Genomic DNA, 18269 nt, shown 5'->3' with positions numbered 1-18269 from the left:
TCAGAGATTCCCATCTTGATCCCTGACCTCACAGACCCCTATATTGACCCCTGACTTCATAGACCCCCCATCTTTGATCTCTGACCTCAGAGACCCCCAGCCTTATATAGCCCCATCTTGACCCCTGTCTGCAGAGACCCCCATCTTGACCCCTAGCCTCAGAGACCCCCATCTAGACCCCTGACTTCATAGACCCACATCTTGATCCCTGACCTCATATAGCCTCATCTTGACGCCTGTCTGCAGAGACCCCCATCTTGACCCCTGGCCTCAGAGACCCCCATCTAGACCCCTGACTTCATAGACCCACATCTTGATCCCTGACCTCATATAGCCCCATCTTGACCCCTGTCTGCAGAGACCCCCATCTTGACCCCTGACCTCAGAGATCCCCATCTAGACCCTTGACTTCATAGACCCACATCTTGATCCCTGACCTCAGAGACCCCCATCTTGACCCCTGACTTCATAGATCACCATCTTGATCCCTGACCTCAGAGACCCCCATCTTGACCCCTGACTGAAGAGGCTGCCCTCTTGACCCCGAAGGTCCCAGGCTACCCCGATTCCCAATTGCAGAGATTTGCCTTGACAGTTTGACCCCCGATGGCCCAGGTCCCGTCCCCGCTGCCCATGGAGGCCTTCTTGCGGGCCTCCCACTTCCGCTTGGGCCATGACCTCCGCCCAGGGGGCTTCCCTTCCTCCTTAACCTCCCGCTTCCGGGAGGACTTCCCCCCGCGCTGGGGGACCTTCCGCCCACCCCCAGCCAGGCTGCCCCCCTCGGTGGACGTCCTGAACCAGGACATGGGCCCTCCATGGGACACCCAGTCCCAGGCTGTCCTCTCTTTCCCCCCGCGGCCCATCCAGCCCCGGCCGGAGATCCGCCTGCCGGTCACTCAACCCTGGATGCATGCCGACCCCTTGCTGCCCACTCCAGACTCCTTGACCCATTGGAGTTACCCCTGCCCCTACTCAGAGCCCTGGCCCGCTCCTGTGCAGAGGAAGGTGGACAAGTGGGAGGACAGCCTGCCCAGGGGGGACAAGGAGAAGCTGCCTCTGCCCCCCTCCCTCACCCAGGAATCCTTCCGGGAACACCTAGGGGCCGAGGCCCCCACCAAGGCCCCCTCCCTGCATCTCGGTGCGTCCCACAAGCCCTCCATCCTCATTCAGTGTCACGGCCTATTAGAGACATTATCTGGACCTTTATTGCAATGGCAAAGGGTGCCTGAGCATGCACAGACTGATACTTCCTAGGCCTTGCATGTGCAGAGTGCTGCAGCCTCTTAGGACTATTCCCTTTGCCCTTTATTACAAGGTCAGAGGGCTATGGCCTGGCCCTTCTGTGCATGCTCAAGCGCCTTTTGCCCTTTCAACATGGCACCTGAGCATGTGCAGAGTGTTATGGCCTCTTAGTGCTCTTATCTGGGCCTTTGTTGCAAGAGCAAATGGTACCTGAGCATGCACAGAGTGCCATGACCTCTTAGTGTTATTGCCTGGACCTCTTTGTAAGGGCAAAGGGTGTCTGAGCATGCACAGTGTGCTACTTCCTAGGCCTTGCATGTGCAGCGTGCTGTGGCTTCTTAGGACTATTGCCTGGGCCTTTGTTGCAAGGGCAAAAGGCTATGGCCTGGGCCTTCTGTGCATGCTCAGGCAGCCTTTGCCCTTTCACCAAGGCATCTGAGCATGTGCAGAGTGCTATGGCCTATTATTGTTCCTATCTGGGCCTTTGTTGCAAGGTCAAAGGGCTGTGGCCTGGTCCTTCTGTACATGCTCAAGCGCCCTTTGCCCTTTCACCAAGGCATCTGGGCATGTGCAGAGTGCTATGGCCTATTATTGTTCCTATCTGGGCCTTTGTTGCAAGGTCAAAGGGCTGTGGCCTGGTCCTTCTGTACATGCTCAGGCCCCCTTTGCCCTTCCAACAAGGCGCCTGAGCATGTGCAGAGTGCTATGGCCTTTTAGTGATATTATTGGGCCTTTATTTCCAGGGCAAACAGTACCTGAGCATGCACAGAGTGCCACAACCTCTTAATGTTATTGCCTAGGCTTCATTGCAAGGGCAAAGGGTGCCTGAGCTTGCACAGAATTCTGCGGCCTCTTAGTGGGTCCTCTGTGAATGCTTAGGTATTCTTGGCCCTCCTAACAATACATCTGAGCATGCACAGAGTGCTGTTGCCTCTTAGGGCTACTGCCTGGGCCTTTATTACAAGAGCAAAGAGCGCCTGAGCATGCACAAAGTGCTACTTCCTGGGCCTTGTAAAGGCAAAGGATGTCTGAGCATACGTAGAGTGCTATGGCCCAGGATTTCTATACATGCTCAGACTCCCTTTGCCCTTAGAACAAGGCACGAAGAGGTGGTAGCACTCTGTGCATGCTCAGGTGCCCTTTGCCCTTGTAATAAAGGCCCAGATAATGGTCCTAAGAGGCTGTAGCATTCTGCACATGCTCAGACACCCTTTGCCCTTACAACAAGGCTCACGCAGTAGCACTAAGAGGCTGTAGAACTCTGCACATGCTCTGACACATTTGCCTTTACAACACAGCCCAGGGAGTAGCACTCTGCACATGCTCAGATGACCTTTGCTCTCCCAATAAGGCCTAGCCAGTAGCACTAAAAGTGCTCCTTCCTGTGCCTTGTTGTAAAGGCAAAGGGTGTTTGAGCATGTACAGAGTGCCACGGCCTCTTAATGCATCTGCCTGGGCCTTATTGCAAGGGCAAAGGGTACCAATCCCATAGCATTAAGAGGCAGCTGCACTCTGCACATGCTCAGACACCCTTTGCCCTTGCAATAAAGGCCCAGGCAGGAGCACTAAGAAGCCGTGGCACTCTATACATGCTCAGGGCCCTTGTGGTTACAGCCCCTTAGTGCTATGGTCTGGGTCTTCTGTGCGTGCCGAGGCGCCCTTTGCTCTCCCAACAAGGCGCCAGAGCATGCACAGAGTGCTACAGCCTCTTAGCGCTATTGCAAAAGCAAAGGGTGTCTGATGGTATACAAAGTGCTATGGACTGGGCCTTGTTGAAAGTGCAAAGGGTGTCTGAGCATATACCTGGGGCTTGTTGCAAGGACAAAGGGTGCCTGAGCATGCACAGAGTGCTTTTCCTCCATCCCTGGCAGGGAAAGACTCCGCCCTGAAAGGTGACGGCCGTTATTACTACGAGACGTCCTACAAATCCCAATACACAGGCCAAAGGGGGCCTCCGGCAAAGCCATACAAAGAGGTGAGCATCCTACCACCATCATCATCATCATCAACATCATCATCACTATTGTTATTATTGCAGGCCCTACTTAAAGTGCCCTAATAGCCCTTTGCTGCCCCCGGTGGGCACCTGAAGAACTGCACCAATGCTTCATTGTAAAACCACCGTCCAGAACTCAATATATGGTCCTTTGTGAAATTGCAGCCTTTTATTCTGGGCTCTTTGTAAGCTATATAAGCTCCAACTGAGCCATAGGCTTCTATGGAGGCCTGTAGGAACCATAAAGCAGTTTGGCTTTGGCTCAGTAGGTTTAGGTTCCTATATATTAGGAAAGACATCATCATTTATTATTATTGTTATTATTATTAGGAATTTCATCATGTACTATTATTATTATTATTATTACAATAATAATAATAATAATAATAACGACTTTCTTTATTCCCTTTTTGTGCAGATAATGGATTCCATTGCTTTTGGTGACCCCCGATGCCATGAAATGGAGAGCGAACAGAAACAAGCCTTCACCCCATGGCCGCCCGGGGGTCAGCGGTAAGTCCAGGGGTTCCCTAAAGATCATCTAGCTTGGGGATTGGTCTAGATGACCTTTGGTGGCCCCTTGAATGAGATGTGTATTCTTGACCTTGGAGTTAGTTTCGATTACCTTTGGAGGCCCCTTGAATAGAGTTTGTAGTTCTTGGCTTTGGGCATGGTCTAGATGACCTTTGGAGGCCCCTTGAATAGAGTTGGTACTTCTTGGCTATGGTCATGGTCTAGATGACCTTTGGAGGCCCCTTGAATAGAGTTTGTAGTTCTTGGCTATGGGCATGGTCTAGATGACCTTTGGAGGCCCCTTGAATAGAGTTTGTAGTTCTTGGCTATGGGCATGGTCTAGATGACCTTTGGAAGCCCCTTGAATAGAGTTTGTAGTTCTTGGCTATGGGCATGGTCTAGATGACCTTTGGATGCCCCTTGAATAGAGTTTGTAGTTCTTGGCTTTGGGCATGGTCTAGATGACCTTTGGATGCCCCTTGAATAGAGTTTGTAGTTCTTGGCTTTGAGCATGGTCTAGATGACCTTTGGAGGCCCCTTGAATAGAGTTTGCAGTTCTTGGCTTTGGGCATGGTCTAGATGACCTTTGGAGGCCCCTTGAATAGAGTTTGTGGTTCTTGGCTTTGGGCATGGTCTAGATGACCTTTGGAGGCCCCTTGAATAGAGTTTGCAGTTCTTGGCTATGGGCATGGTCTAGATGACCTTTGGTGGCCCCTTGAATGAGATGTGTATTCTTGACCTTGGAGTTAGTTTCGATTACCTTTGTAGGCCCCTTGAATAGAGTTTGTAGTTCTTGGCTTTGGGCATGGTCTAGATGACCTTTGGAGGCCCCTTGAATAGAGTTTGTAGTTCTTGGCTATGGGCATGGTCTAGATGACCTTTGGAAGCCCCTTGAATAGAGTTTGCAGTTCTTGGCTTTGGGCATGGTCTAGATGACCTTTGGAGGCCCCTTGAATGAGATGTGTATTCTTGACCTTGGAGTTAGTTTCGATTACCTTTGTAGGCCCCTTGAATAGAGTTTGTAGTTCTTGGCTTTGGGCATGGTCTAGATGACCCTAAAATAGGGTTTGTAGTTCTTGGCCTTGGGGTTGGTTCAGATGACCTTTGGAGGTCCCTCAAATGGGATGTGTATTATTGACCCTTCTCTCTCACTCCCAACAGGTATGACCCCACAGTGGCCGTGGCAAAGATCTTCCAGACCAATGTCCAGCCAGGGGATGGACGCCACAGTTTTTCCACCATTTCGTCCGAAGCATACAAGTGGAAAAAGCCAGGTAAGGAGAAAGGGACATGACATCCGCTCCAAGTTCTAGTCCGAACTTTGAATAGGGCAACAAGATCCTTTTTCAGGGTAACCATTCATCCGGAATTGTCTTGGTGACCTGCCTTTCTCAAGGCAGGGTACAATTAATAATAATAATAATAATAATGATAATAATAATAATAATAATAATAACAGCAATAATTTAAAATAATGATAGTAATTATACTATAATATAAAATTAAAGTAGATAAAATAGCATAAGATTGTAAAAATATAAATAATAATAAAAAGATTCACAATAGCAATAATAATATAAAATAATAATAATGGGAGCACAGTGGAGTCCTTAAGGCAGGGTACATAATGAAATAACAATAATAAATATAATAATATAAAATAATAATAGAATATGATGATACTATTTATGTATTTATTTATTTTGTATCAAAAGCGTCGCATAAATTAGTATAAAACTGATAAAAATGGAAGGCGCGCAGGTGGCTAAATATCTTTTGACCAAAAACGGGCAACAGCAACAGCATTGTCTGTAGCCTCCAACAATTCCTGCTCTGTACATGAGGCAGGGCATAGTGCAGTGATTCTCAACCTTCCTTATGCCGCGACCCCTTCATACATTTCCTCATGTTGTGGTGACCCCCAACCATAACATTATTTTCCTTGCTACTTCATAACTGTCACTTTGCTACTGTTATGAATCGTCAGGTAAATATCTGATATGCAGAATGTATTTTCATTCATTGGACCAAATTTGGCACAAATATTAGATACATCCAAATTTGAATACTGGTGGGGTTGGAGGGGGGATTGATTTTGTCACTTGGGAGTTGTAGCTGCTGGGATTTGTAGTTCACCTAAAATCGAAGAGCATTCTGAACTCCACCAACAATGGAATTGAACCAACCTTAGCACACAGAACTCCCATGACCAACAGAAAATACTGGAAGGGTTTGGAGGGCATTGACCTTGAGTTTAAGAGTTGTAGTTCACCTACATCCAGAGGGCACTGTGGACTCAAACAATGGTGGATCTGGATCAAACTTGGCACGGATACTCAATATGAACAGATTTGAATACTGGTGGGGTTTGGGGGGAGGGGGTTGATTTTGTCATTTGGGAGGTGTAGTTGCTGGGATTTATAGTGCACCTACAATCAAAAAGCATTCTGAACCCCATCAACAATGGAATTGAACCAAACATGGGACACAGAAAATACTGGAAGGGTTTGGTGGGTATTGACCTTGAGTTTGGGAGTTGTAGTTCACCTACATCCAGAGAGCACTATGGACTCAAACAATGATGGATCTGGACCAAACTTGTCACCGATACTCAATATGCTCAAATGTGGACACTAGTGGAGTTTGGGGGAAATAGACTTTGACATTTGGGAGTTGTTGCTGCTGGGATTTATAGTTCATCTACAATCAAAGAGCATTCCGAACCCCACCAATGATAGAATTGGGCCAAACTTCCCACACAGGACCCCCACAACCAAAAGAAAATACTGTTTTCTGATCATCTCTGGCGACCCCTCTGACACCCCCTCGTGACCCCCTCAGGGGTCCCGACCCCCCGGTTGAGAAACACTGGCATAGTGGACAAACATACAGATGCGGAGTTGTCTGTTCTGTTCCACATTCACATAAGGCGTGGGATTCTTTTAGGTAGTGCCATTTTGCCAGGTTGTCTTTTGATCTGCCCACTCCGCTTCTGAGTCTATTCAGGGACTTCCAAGTTGTCCATTATTATTATTATTATTATTATTATTATTATTATTATTAAACTTTATTTGTACCCCGCTAGCATCTCCCGAAGGATTCGATGCGGCTTACACAGACCGAGGCCTCAACACGCAACACAACAATACAATCTAAGCAAATCAAACAATTAAAAACAGAATAAAGCAAAGTAAACAACAGGCACAATACACTAAACACAATAAAACTGGGCCGGGCCAGAGCAATGGGTACAAGATTAAAAGTGCTGATGTGACAGGAGGTGTATATAGGGCTTCCAGGGCAAGTGCGATGTGCGATGTGCAGCAATCATTGGTAAAGTGCTTATGGGACTTGGTAGTGGAGATTTCCTAATCTGGGAAGGCGCATCGGAAAAGCCAGGTCTTCAAGTTCTTTCTGAAGACAGCCAGTGTAGGGGCCTGTCTAAGGTCTTTGGGGAGGGTGTTCCAGAGTCGGGGGGCCACCACGGAAAAGGCCCTGTCCCGCGTCCACACCAAGCGCGCTTGCGACGCCGGTGGGATCACGAGCAGGGCCTCTCCAGATGACCAAAGTGAACGTGTGGGTTCGTAGATGGAAATGCGGTCACGCAGGTAGGCTGGTCCCAAACCGTTCAGGGCTTTGTAGGTAAGCACCTGCACCTTGAATTGGGCTCGGAAAATAAATGGCAGCCAGTGGAGCTCCTTGAACAGGAGGGTTGACCTCTCTCTGTAAGGGGCCCCAGTTAGCATCCTGGCTGCTGATCGTTGGACCAGTTGGAGCTTCCGAGCCGTCTTCAAGGGCAGCCCCTGGAGGAAGACCCTCGTGGGGGGCCATCCAGTTGGGATTTCCTGATTTAGCTGCCCAGAGGGATACCCTTGCTGTTGCTGGGGGGATGCCAAGAGGAGTGGTAGTTCTCATTCAGCTTTTCCTTGATTTGAGTCTACTGGGAAGAGGCTGGTAGCCATGCAGTGGGTGGCTTTCACAGTGTTCAACCTTATTTCTCTCACATTTAGCAGCAACTTCCCATCGCACATCAGGGGGGGGGCAATCCCTGCTAGCTTGTAGAGTTTATCAACAGGTGTAGGTTTAAGACATCCTGTGATTATTCTGCATGTTTCGTTCAACGTTATGTTATAAAATATAATAACAGTAATATAAAATAATAATGCAATAAAATAATATAATAAAATATAATAATGCTAAATAAAATAAAATATAATAATAAAAATAAAATATAATAATAAAGTGTTATAATAATAAATAATGACAATAAAATAATAATAAAACAACAACAACAATAATAAAAAGTAATAACGTAATAATATCACTAATATATAAAATAATTTTTTTCCATGTCGGGAGCAACTTGAGAAACTGCAGTCTCTTCTGGTGTGAGAGAATTGGCCATCTGCAAGGACATTGCCCAGGGGACGCCCGGATGTTGTGATGTTTTACCATCCTTGTAGGAGGCTTCTCTCATGTCCCCACATGGGGAGCTGGAGCTGATAGAGGGAGCTCATCCACACTTTTCCCAGATTTGAACCTGCGACCTGTCCTGCTAGCACAAGGGTTCAACCCAATAGAATATAATAATAATAATAATAATAATAATAATAATAATAATAATATAAACAACAACAAGAGCATAACTGAAATACAGTTGAATTCTTAAGGCAGAGTGCAAAAATGACAATAACAACAACAACATCATAATCTTAATAGCATAATTATAAAATATAATAACAATAATAATAACAATAATTATATAAAATAGTAAAACAACAACAACATCATAATCGTTATAGCATAAGATAATAAAAATATAATTTTTCTCTGAAAACCCTATTCTAATTTGCCTTACCTTGTTCATGCCCAGCACTTTTTAATTTTAAATTTGAATTATTACATTTGGCCCAGCCATAGGTTTTTAAATGCTGTATGTTTTGATATTGTTATTGTTTATTGCTTATTGTGTATTTTCTGTTTTTGAGTTTATTTTAACTGTTTTGTATTGATTATTGTTATCGCTTTTGTTTATTGATGTGCTGTGGGCTTGGCCTCATGTAAGCCGTACCGAGTCCCTTGGGGAGATGGTAGCGGGGTACAAATAAAGCTTTATTATTATTATTATTATTATTATTATTATTATTATTATTATAAAATATAGTAATAATAATAAGGGAGCCCCCGGTGGCGCAGTGGGTTAAAGCACTGAGCTGCTGAGCTTGTTGATCGAAAGGTCGCAGATTCGATTCCGGGGAGCGGCATGAGCTTCCGCTGTCAGCCCTAGCTTCTGCCAACCTAGCAGTTCGAAAACATGCAAATGTGAGTAGATCAATAGGTACCGCTCCGGCAGGAAGGTAACTGCGCTCCATGCAGTCATGCTGGCCACATGACCTTGGAGGTGTCTACGGACAACGCTGGCTCTTCGGCTTAGAAATGGAGATGAGCACCACACTCCAGAGTCAGACATGACTGGACTTAATGTCAGGGGACTATCTTTTTTATCTAATAATAATAACAATCATTATATAAAATAGTAAAACAACAACAAGAGCATCATCGAAATACAGTAGAATCCTCAAGGCAGGGTACATAATAATAATAATAATAATAATAATAATAATAATAATAATAATAATTTTGTGTGATTGATTGACTTTTAGGTGAACATAATGACGATGATGATGATGACAATAGTTTTTACCATCATAAAAGCAGGCAGTTAAATAATAGTAATAATGATATAAAATAATAATAAAGGATCGTTCCAGGGCCTTTGTTTGTCCACAACGTCATATTCAACGAGTCCAATATCCAACAAGGCGATCGAGAACCCGGAAGGAACCCAGAACCCATCAGCAGCCACCAGTTTTACTTCCAAAAGGTATGGAGATGTTTTGGAATATAATCCAGCTATACATCTACACTGTAGAGTTAATGCAGTTTGTAAATGCTTTAACTTTCAATTTAATTTTAAGACACAATATTGCCATTGTTATGGGACCCTTGGAAAACTGCAAGCAGTGATACAACTCCATCCATGATACCTTCTAGCCTCTGCAAAACCAATGTGGTTGCTTGTCTTTGTTCTCCTTCTCAGCCGAAAGCCGGGACCCAGGTGTTTCCCTCATTTAGGGCACCAGAGAAGCCCCTACCACTCTGCCTGGGGGACCCCCACCTGCCCGCCTCCTTCACCACCACACACACTTCGGACTACATGCCGCCAGCAGACGAGGCCCACAAAGTGCCCTCCGCCAAGGGGAACCTGCGCAGGAGCAACATTCCCTTCAACTACTACCGTAAGCCTAATAATAATAATAATAATAATAATAATAATAATAATATACACCACACAGTCTGAATAATAATAATAATAATAATAATAATAATAATAATAATAATACATCACACAGTCCTAGGCACTTGGGAAGTGTTCAACTTGTGATTTTGTGATACGAAATCCAGCATATAGATCTCGTTTGCTGTGACCTACTGTGCTTTTGTGTCAATAACAACAATAACAACAACAACCACCTCAGGACCTCGAAATCGAACTGCAAAGGCTCTTGCATTAACCAGTACAGGTGGTCCCAGTGGTCATCGGCACACTGGGTGCCGTGCCAAAAGATCTCAACCAGCATTTGGAAAAAATACAAATTGACAAAATCACGATCTGTCAACTGCAAAAGGCCACCTGACTTCGATCTGCGCGCATCATTCGAAAATACATCACATAGTCCTAGACGCTTGGGAAGTGTTTGACTTGTGATTTTGTGATACGAAATCCAGCATATAGGTCTCGTTTGCTGTGACATACACTGTTTTTGTGTCAGAATAATAATAATAATAATAATAATAATAATAATAATAATTTCTAATACTAATAGTAGATACATTGCTGCTTTGAGTCTCCTGGTGGAGAGAACAAGTGAGGTATAAATAAACATAATTATACTAAATTAATAATGTAGTAATACTAATATCACATAACCACTGCAAAGCATAATAATAATAATAAAAGAAAAAAATCGGCAGAATCGGGACAGTTCCTGGCACTGTCATTCCCAGGCGGAAATGTTTTCCAAGCAGAATGTGTAATTAGCTGCTTTGCACACAAGCGGCCATTCTGTGGCATCTTTGATGTGCAGCTGCCGTGGCCTGCTTATGCAGAACGAAGTGCTCAATGTTTTCTTGTTTGTTGTTTCCCAGCTTCGCGCCCCCCGTCCACTTCCACACAGGACATGCTGGCTCCACATCCCTTGCAGAAGCCCCATCTCACGCAAGAAGAAATCCAGCGGGTATGCAGAAGGAGAGAGAGAGAGAGAGATAAAAAGATAGATAGAGTGATAGATCTAAGAGAAGCTTATCTTCAGGTCCCAATAGAGACATAGCTGGATGGATGGATAGATAGATAGAGAAACAGGCAGATAGATAAATAGATAGTTAGTTAGATAGACAGACAGTTAAGTAGATATATACATACATAGGTAGATGTATAGAAAGGTAGATAGGTAGATAGTTACACACATACACACACACACACATACATACATACATACATAGATGGATGGATACATAGATAGAAAGGTAGATGGGTAGGTAGATAAATAGGCAGATAGATAGAAAGGTAGATAGGTAGGTAGGTAGATAAGTGGTTGCATAGATACATACATAGGAGGATAGATAGATAGATAGATAGATAGATAGATAGATAGATAGATAGATAGATAGATAGTTGCATAGATACATACATAGGTGGATAGATAGATAGATAGATAGATAGATAGATAGATAGATAAGTTGTTGCATAGATACATACATAGGTGGATGGATAGATAAATAGATAGATAGATAGATAGATAGGTAGCTGCATAGATACATACATAGGTGGATAGATAAATAGGTAGATAAGTTGTTGTATACATACATACATAGGTGGATGGATAGATAGAAAAATAGATAGGTAGGTAGATAAGTTGTTGCATAGATACTTACATAGGTGGATAGATAGATAGTTACACACATACACACATACATACATACATAGATGGATGGATACATAGATAGAAAGGTAGATAGGTAGGTAGGTAGATAAGTTGTTGAATAGATACATACATAGGTGGATGGATAGCTAGATAGAAAGGTAGATAGGTAGGTACATAGATAAGATGTTGCATAGATACATAGATAGATACATAGGTGGATGAATAGGTAGAAAGGTAGGTAGGTAGGTAGGTAGGTAGATAGATAAGTTGTTGCATAGATACATAGATACATAAGTGGATGGACAGATAGATAGAAATGTAGGTAGGTAGGTAGGAAGATAAGTTGTTGCGTAGATACATAGATACATACATAGGTGGATGGATAGATAGATAGAAAGGTAGGCAGGTAGGTAGATAGATAAGTTGTTGCGTAGATACATAGATACATGGATGGATGGACGGACGGATGGACAGACAAGTTGTTGCGTACATACTTAGATACATACATAGGTGGATGGATAGATAGAAAAGTAGGTAGGTAGATAGAAAAGTTGTTGGATACATACATAGATACATATATAAGTGGATAGACAGATAGGTAGATAGAAATGTAGGTAGGTAGGTAGGTAGGAAGATAAGTTGTTGCGTAGATACATAGATACATATATACATGGATGGATGGATGGATGGATGGATGGATGGAGAGACAGATAAGTTGTTGCGTACATACTTAGATACATAGGTGGATGGATAGGTAGAAAGGTAGGTAGGTAGATAGATAAGTTGTTGCATAGATACATAGATACATACATAAGTGGATGGATGGATAGGTAGGTAGGTAGGTAGGAAGATAAGTTGTTGCGTAGATACATAGATACATACATAGGTGGATTGATAGTTAGATAGAAAGGTAGGTAGGTAGGTAGATAAGTTGTTGCATAGACACATACATAGGTGGATAGATAGATAGATAGATAGATAGATAGATAGATAGGCAGGTAGGTAGATAAGTTGCGTAGATACATAGATACATACGTAGGTGGATGGATAGATAGATAGAAAGGTAGATGGGTAGGTAGATAAGTTGTTGCGTAGATACATAGATACATACATAGGTGGATTGATAGTTAGATAGAAAGGTAGGTAGGTAGGTAGGTAGATAAGTTGTTGCATAGATACATACATAGGTGGATAGGTGGATAGATGGATAGATAGATAGATAGATAGATAGATAGGCAGGTAGGTAGGTAGATAAGTTGCGTAGATACATAGATACATACGTAGGTGGATGGATAGATAGATAGAAAGGTAGATGGGTAGGTAGATAAGTTGTTGCGTAGATACATAGATACATACATAGGTGGATTGATAGTTAGATAGAAAGGTAGGTAGGTAGGTAGATAAGTTGTTGCATAGACACATACATAGGTGGATAGATAGATAGATAGATAGATAGGCAGGTAGGTAGGTAGGTAGATAAGTTGCGTAGATACATAGATACATACGTAGGTGGATGGATAGATAGATAGAAAGGTAGATGGGTAGGTAGATAAGTTGTTGCGTAGATACATAGATACATACATAGGTGGATGGATGGATGGATGGATGGATGGATGGATAGATAGGTAGGTAGATAGATAGATAAGTTGCTGCATACATACATAGATACATACATAGGTGGATGGATAGGTAGAAAGGTAGGTAGGTAGATAAGTTGTTGTGTAGATACATAGATACCTACATAGGTGGATGGATAGATAGAAAGAAAGAAAGGTAGGTAGGTAGATATGTTGCTGCGTAGAAACATAGATAGACAGGTGGATGGATGGATAAATAGAAAGGTAGATAGGTAGGTAGGAAGATAGATAAGTTGTTGCATAGATACATAGATACATACATAGGTAGATGGATAGATACATGGGTAGGTAGAAAGATATGTAGATACATACATATATACATAGATAGAGAGAGAAGTAGGTAGATAGGGTGTTATGTAGATATATAGATACATACACAGATGGATGGATGAATGGATAGGTAGGTAGGTAGGTAGATATATAGATATGTAGATACATACATACATATGTACATAGGTAGATTAGATAGATAGATAGATAGATAGATAGATAGATAGATAGATAGACAGATAGAGAGAGAGAGAGATATAAGATAGATAGATAGTTATATAGATACATACATACATAGGTGGATGGATAGATAGATAGGTAGGTACATAGGTAGATAGGTGGATGGATGGATAGAGTTTGACTCCTGGCTGCCTCTGTCCTCCCTCCCAGCTGCGGCGCTCCCACCTGGTGCACCCCTGGCAAGGCCAGCGCTGGTTCTCCACCGAGACAAAGGAGCAGTTCAGGGACAAGTACTCGGGCCCCATCGTCCTGGCCACCGGGGACTTTCAGAAGACCAGCCTCCCACTGGGCACCATGGACACCTACCTACCCCGGCCCAAGAGGCCTGGCTGAGAGAGAGACAGAGAGAAAGGTTGCTAATAAAGTTATCATTCACATGATTATACTAGCATTGTTAGAATTATCTCTCCCAAAGACCAAGGAGGCCTCCATGGCAGCATCTTGGCCCACCTTGCAGGGTCAGCGCAGGAAATCATCATGTTTATATACATATACATATATACACTTGCACCATGCAGAACAAGCCTTTGTGGATGATGGGCCACCAATTCAAATTGGTGTGTGTCATGGTAGAGGTTCAGGGGCATGTGCAGAGTGCAATCGGAGGCAGAAAAGGGCCCCATATGGTGCACCGCCTGGGCTTCCTTCTCCTTTGCTGTGTTGGTTGTCTCCACCAGATGGCAGAGCGAGCACAGCACTTGCAAACTGACACTTGCTTCTCCTTCCTCCAAACATGTTGGGCTTCCAAATCTGAAAAAGATGCCTTTTTCCCATTATATTTTTTTGAGGTGCATTTTTTTTGTTTTGCATTTAACATTTTGCATGTGCGTTTCTTTTGCATTTTTAAACCATCTTTTCCATGTGCAGGTTTTTCTTGTTGGCATTTTGCATTATTATTATTTTTGCATTTTTCCACCATATTTTGCGTGTGGGGTTTTTTTGCATTAGTTTTTCAACATTTTTCCATCATATTTTACATATGCAAGTTTTTTTTTTTGCACATTGCATATTTCTTTGGCATTTTTCCATCATATTTTGCATGTGCAGTTTTGTGCAATTTGCAAAAAAGTGCATTTTGTGCAATTTGCAAAAAAAAAGCACTTTCCCACCATCTTTTATATGTGCAGGATTTTTTTTGCCTGTTGCATTTTTTGGGGCATTTTCCACCTTATTTTGCATGTGCAGGGTTTATTTAATGCTAGCTTAGATACTTGGCATTTCCCATTTGAAAAAGTCATTTTTTTAATTGTACAGAATGCATAAGGTTGTGGGTGAACTACAACTCCCATCATGGCAGGAAAAACCCCTGAAACCCCATCAGTCATTAAAAGTTTGTTATGTTGGGCATGTGTGCTCCGGATGCATCATCAATGGCATTCAGTGTGTTCTCTGGCTGTCGGGTAAACTACAACTCAGTCAGTCCCCTTAAACCAGTAGGGTGAGTTAGTCATGGGAGTTCTGTGTGCCAAGTTTGGTCCAGGTCCATCATTGGTGGAGGGCACCGTTTCTCTGGTTGTGGGTGAACTACAACTCCCAGAAAGGAAGATCAGTTCCCCCCAGATGCCTCCAATGATCAGATTTCAGCATATCAGGTCTTTGTGCCAAGTTTGGTCCAGATCAATCAGTATTTGGGTTCAGAGTCCTCTCTGATGTAGGTGAACTATAACTCCCTCAAATCAAGGTGAACTTTCCCAAAGATTTCCAGTATTTTTTGCTGGTTATGGGGGCTCTGTGTGCCAATTTGGTCTGATTCCATCTTTGGTGGAGTTCAGAGTGCTCATTGATTGCAGGTGAACTATACATCCCAGGACCTCCAACTCCAAAATGCCCAGGCCAATTCCCCTCAGTATTCAAATTTGGGCATATTGGGTATGCATGCCAAGTTTGGTCCAGATCCATCATTGTTTGGGTTCATAGTGCAGGGGTTATATATTATTTTTTTGCATTTTGTATTTATTTATTTTTTGCATTTTTTGCATTTTGCATGATTTGCACGTGCATTGACTCTTTTCAGAGAGTCGGGCCCAAAGGATCCTAAAGAAATGCTAAACAGGGGAAAATACACAGATCACACTGGCAAAACAGTCAACTGTGATGCTAGGCTGGACTGCAGAACCTATTAGCAAACGGGGTGATGGGAGTTGTAGTCCATGGCTATGAGGATGCTCAATCAAGAGTTGCACAAGACATAAAAGCATACAAACAGTCATCCTCCTTCCCAGGCTTCAGTATAAGGGTAGGAAACGCCATTATTAGTATTAATATTTGTAACAATAATATTATTAATCTGGAAGGCCATCTGTCGGGAGGGATCGGTTTGTCTTCTTCCTGCATGAAGGCAGAAGGGGTTCGACTGGGTGGTCCTTGGGGTCCATTTACTATTATTATTATTAACCCTACTCCGAACTCAAGAACGGAAAACGGAATGTTGGTGGACAGGAAAAGAGATTTAAAGACGGGCTCAAAGCCAACCTTAAAAACTCTGGCATAGACACTGAGAACTGGGAAGCCCTGGCCCTTGAGCGCTCCAGCTGGAGGTCAGCTGTGACCAGCAGTGTTGCAGAATTTGAAGAGGCACGAATGGAGGACGAAAGAGAGAAACGTGTAAAGAGGAAAGTGTGTCAGGCCAACCCTGACCAAGACCGCCTTCCACCTAGAAACCAATGCCCTTACTGCGGGAGAAGATGCAGGTCAAGAATAGGGCTCCACAGTCACCTACGGACCCACCAGAACACTGATCCTGGAAGACTATCCTACTTGGCCAACGAGGGATCGCCTAAGTAAGTAAGTACATAGAAGTGGATGATAGATAGAAATAGATAGATGATAAGAGATAAGGGATACAGATAGGTAGATAGAAAGTAAGTAAGTAAGTAAGACAAGGATGCTTGCCATAGATGCAGGCGGAACGTCAGGAGAAAATGCCTCTAGAACATGGCCATATAGCCCAGAAAAACCTACAACAACCCAGTGATTCCGGCCATGAAAGCCTTCAACAGTATTATTATTATTGAGGCTGAATGGCCATCTGTTGGGGGTGCTTTGATTGTGCTCTTCCTGCATAAAGGCAAAAATGAGTTGGACTCATTGGCCTTTGGGAGTCTCTTAGGCATCTAGGAACCAGAAAAGTAGCTTCCACCTGCAATCTCATTACTTTCCCAGCCTTTTTCCCCTTTTGGTGGAGTTCAGAGTGCTCATTGATTGCAGGTGAACTATACATCCCAGGACCTCCAACTCCAAAATGTCCAGACTTTGGGAGTCTCTTAGGCATCTAGGAACCAGAAAAGTAGCTTCCACCTGCAATCTCATTACTTTCCCAGCCTTTTTCCCCTTTTGGTGGAGTTCAGAGTGCTCACTGATTGCAGGTGAACTATACATCCCAGGACCTCCAACTCCAAAATGTCCAGACTTTGGGAGTCTCTTAGGCATCTAGGAACCAGAAAAGTAGCTTCCACCTGCAATCTCATTACTTTCCCAGCCTTTTTCCCCTTTTGGTGGAGTTCAGAGTGCTCATTGATTGCAGGTGAACTACACATCCCAGGACCTCCAACTCCAAAATGTCCAGACTTTGGGAGTCTCTTAGGCATCTAGGAACCAGAAAAGTAGCTTCCACCTGCAATCTCATTACTTTCCCAGCCTTTTTCCCCTTTTGGTGGAGTTCAGAGTGCTCATTGATTGCAGGTGAACTATACATCCCAGGACCTCCAACTCCAAAATGTCCAGACTTTGGGAGTCTCTTAGGCATCTAGGAACCAGAAAAGTAGCTTCCACCTGCAATCTCATTACTTTCCCAGCCTTTTTCCCCTTTTGGTGGAGTTCAGAGTGCTCACTGATTGCAGGTGAACTATACATCCCAGGACCTCCAACTCCAAAATGTCCAGACTTTGGGAGTCTCTTAGGCATCTAGGAACCAGAAAAGTAGCTTCCACCTGCAATCTCAATACTTTCCCAGCCTTTTTCCCCTTTTGTTTTCCTCCCTAAAAACTTGGCTGCTGCCCAGTGGAGGAAAGGTCACTTCTGGCCGGATTTTTCCTGCCCATTTCGGCCAGTCCAAGTCAGTTTTGGCTTGCCTCGGCTTCTACGCATGCGCGGCAGGTTGTTGTGTTGTGTTTTTTTCCCTCTTCGAAGCCGCGCCCCCTTTGGCTCTCATTGGCTGTCGGCTTTCCCTTGAGGGGCGTGGCGATGAAAACAGGCCGTTCCAGCCCCGCCCTTTCTTTTCCGATTGGCTGCGTGCTGGCGGGAGTGTCGCCATAAGGGTTTTCCTCAAGAGGGGCGTGGCTTCATAACGACGCCCTTTTTGCGCTTATTGGCTACGGTTATGGAGGGGCGTGGTTTCATCGCGTGGAGGCTATAAAAGCAGCTCGCTCAGCTGCAAAAGGAACAGTT

At 43.8% G+C, this 18269-nt stretch overlaps 1 protein-coding gene across 1 annotated transcript; it reads left to right on the top strand.

The window, feature by feature from the left end:
- The first annotated feature begins 606 nt into the window (after nucleotides 1-606).
- Nucleotides 607-14216, top strand: SAXO5 (stabilizer of axonemal microtubules 5). Its single transcript, XM_067460739.1, has 8 exons — nucleotides 607-1138; nucleotides 3114-3217; nucleotides 3657-3751; nucleotides 4913-5025; nucleotides 9523-9635; nucleotides 9852-10050; nucleotides 10961-11049; nucleotides 14034-14216. The coding sequence occupies exons 1-8, from the start codon at nucleotides 607-609 to the stop codon at nucleotides 14214-14216; spliced, it is 1428 nt and encodes a 475-aa protein (XP_067316840.1).
- The last annotated feature ends 4053 nt before the right edge of the window (nucleotides 14217-18269 follow it).

Source organism: Anolis sagrei, chromosome X (genome assembly GCF_037176765.1).
Source record: "Anolis sagrei isolate rAnoSag1 chromosome X, rAnoSag1.mat, whole genome shotgun sequence".
Lineage (NCBI taxonomy): Eukaryota > Metazoa > Chordata > Lepidosauria > Squamata > Dactyloidae > Anolis > Anolis sagrei.
Note: the sequence above shows the minus strand (reverse complement) of the source record. Positions and strands in the feature narration are given on the sequence as shown.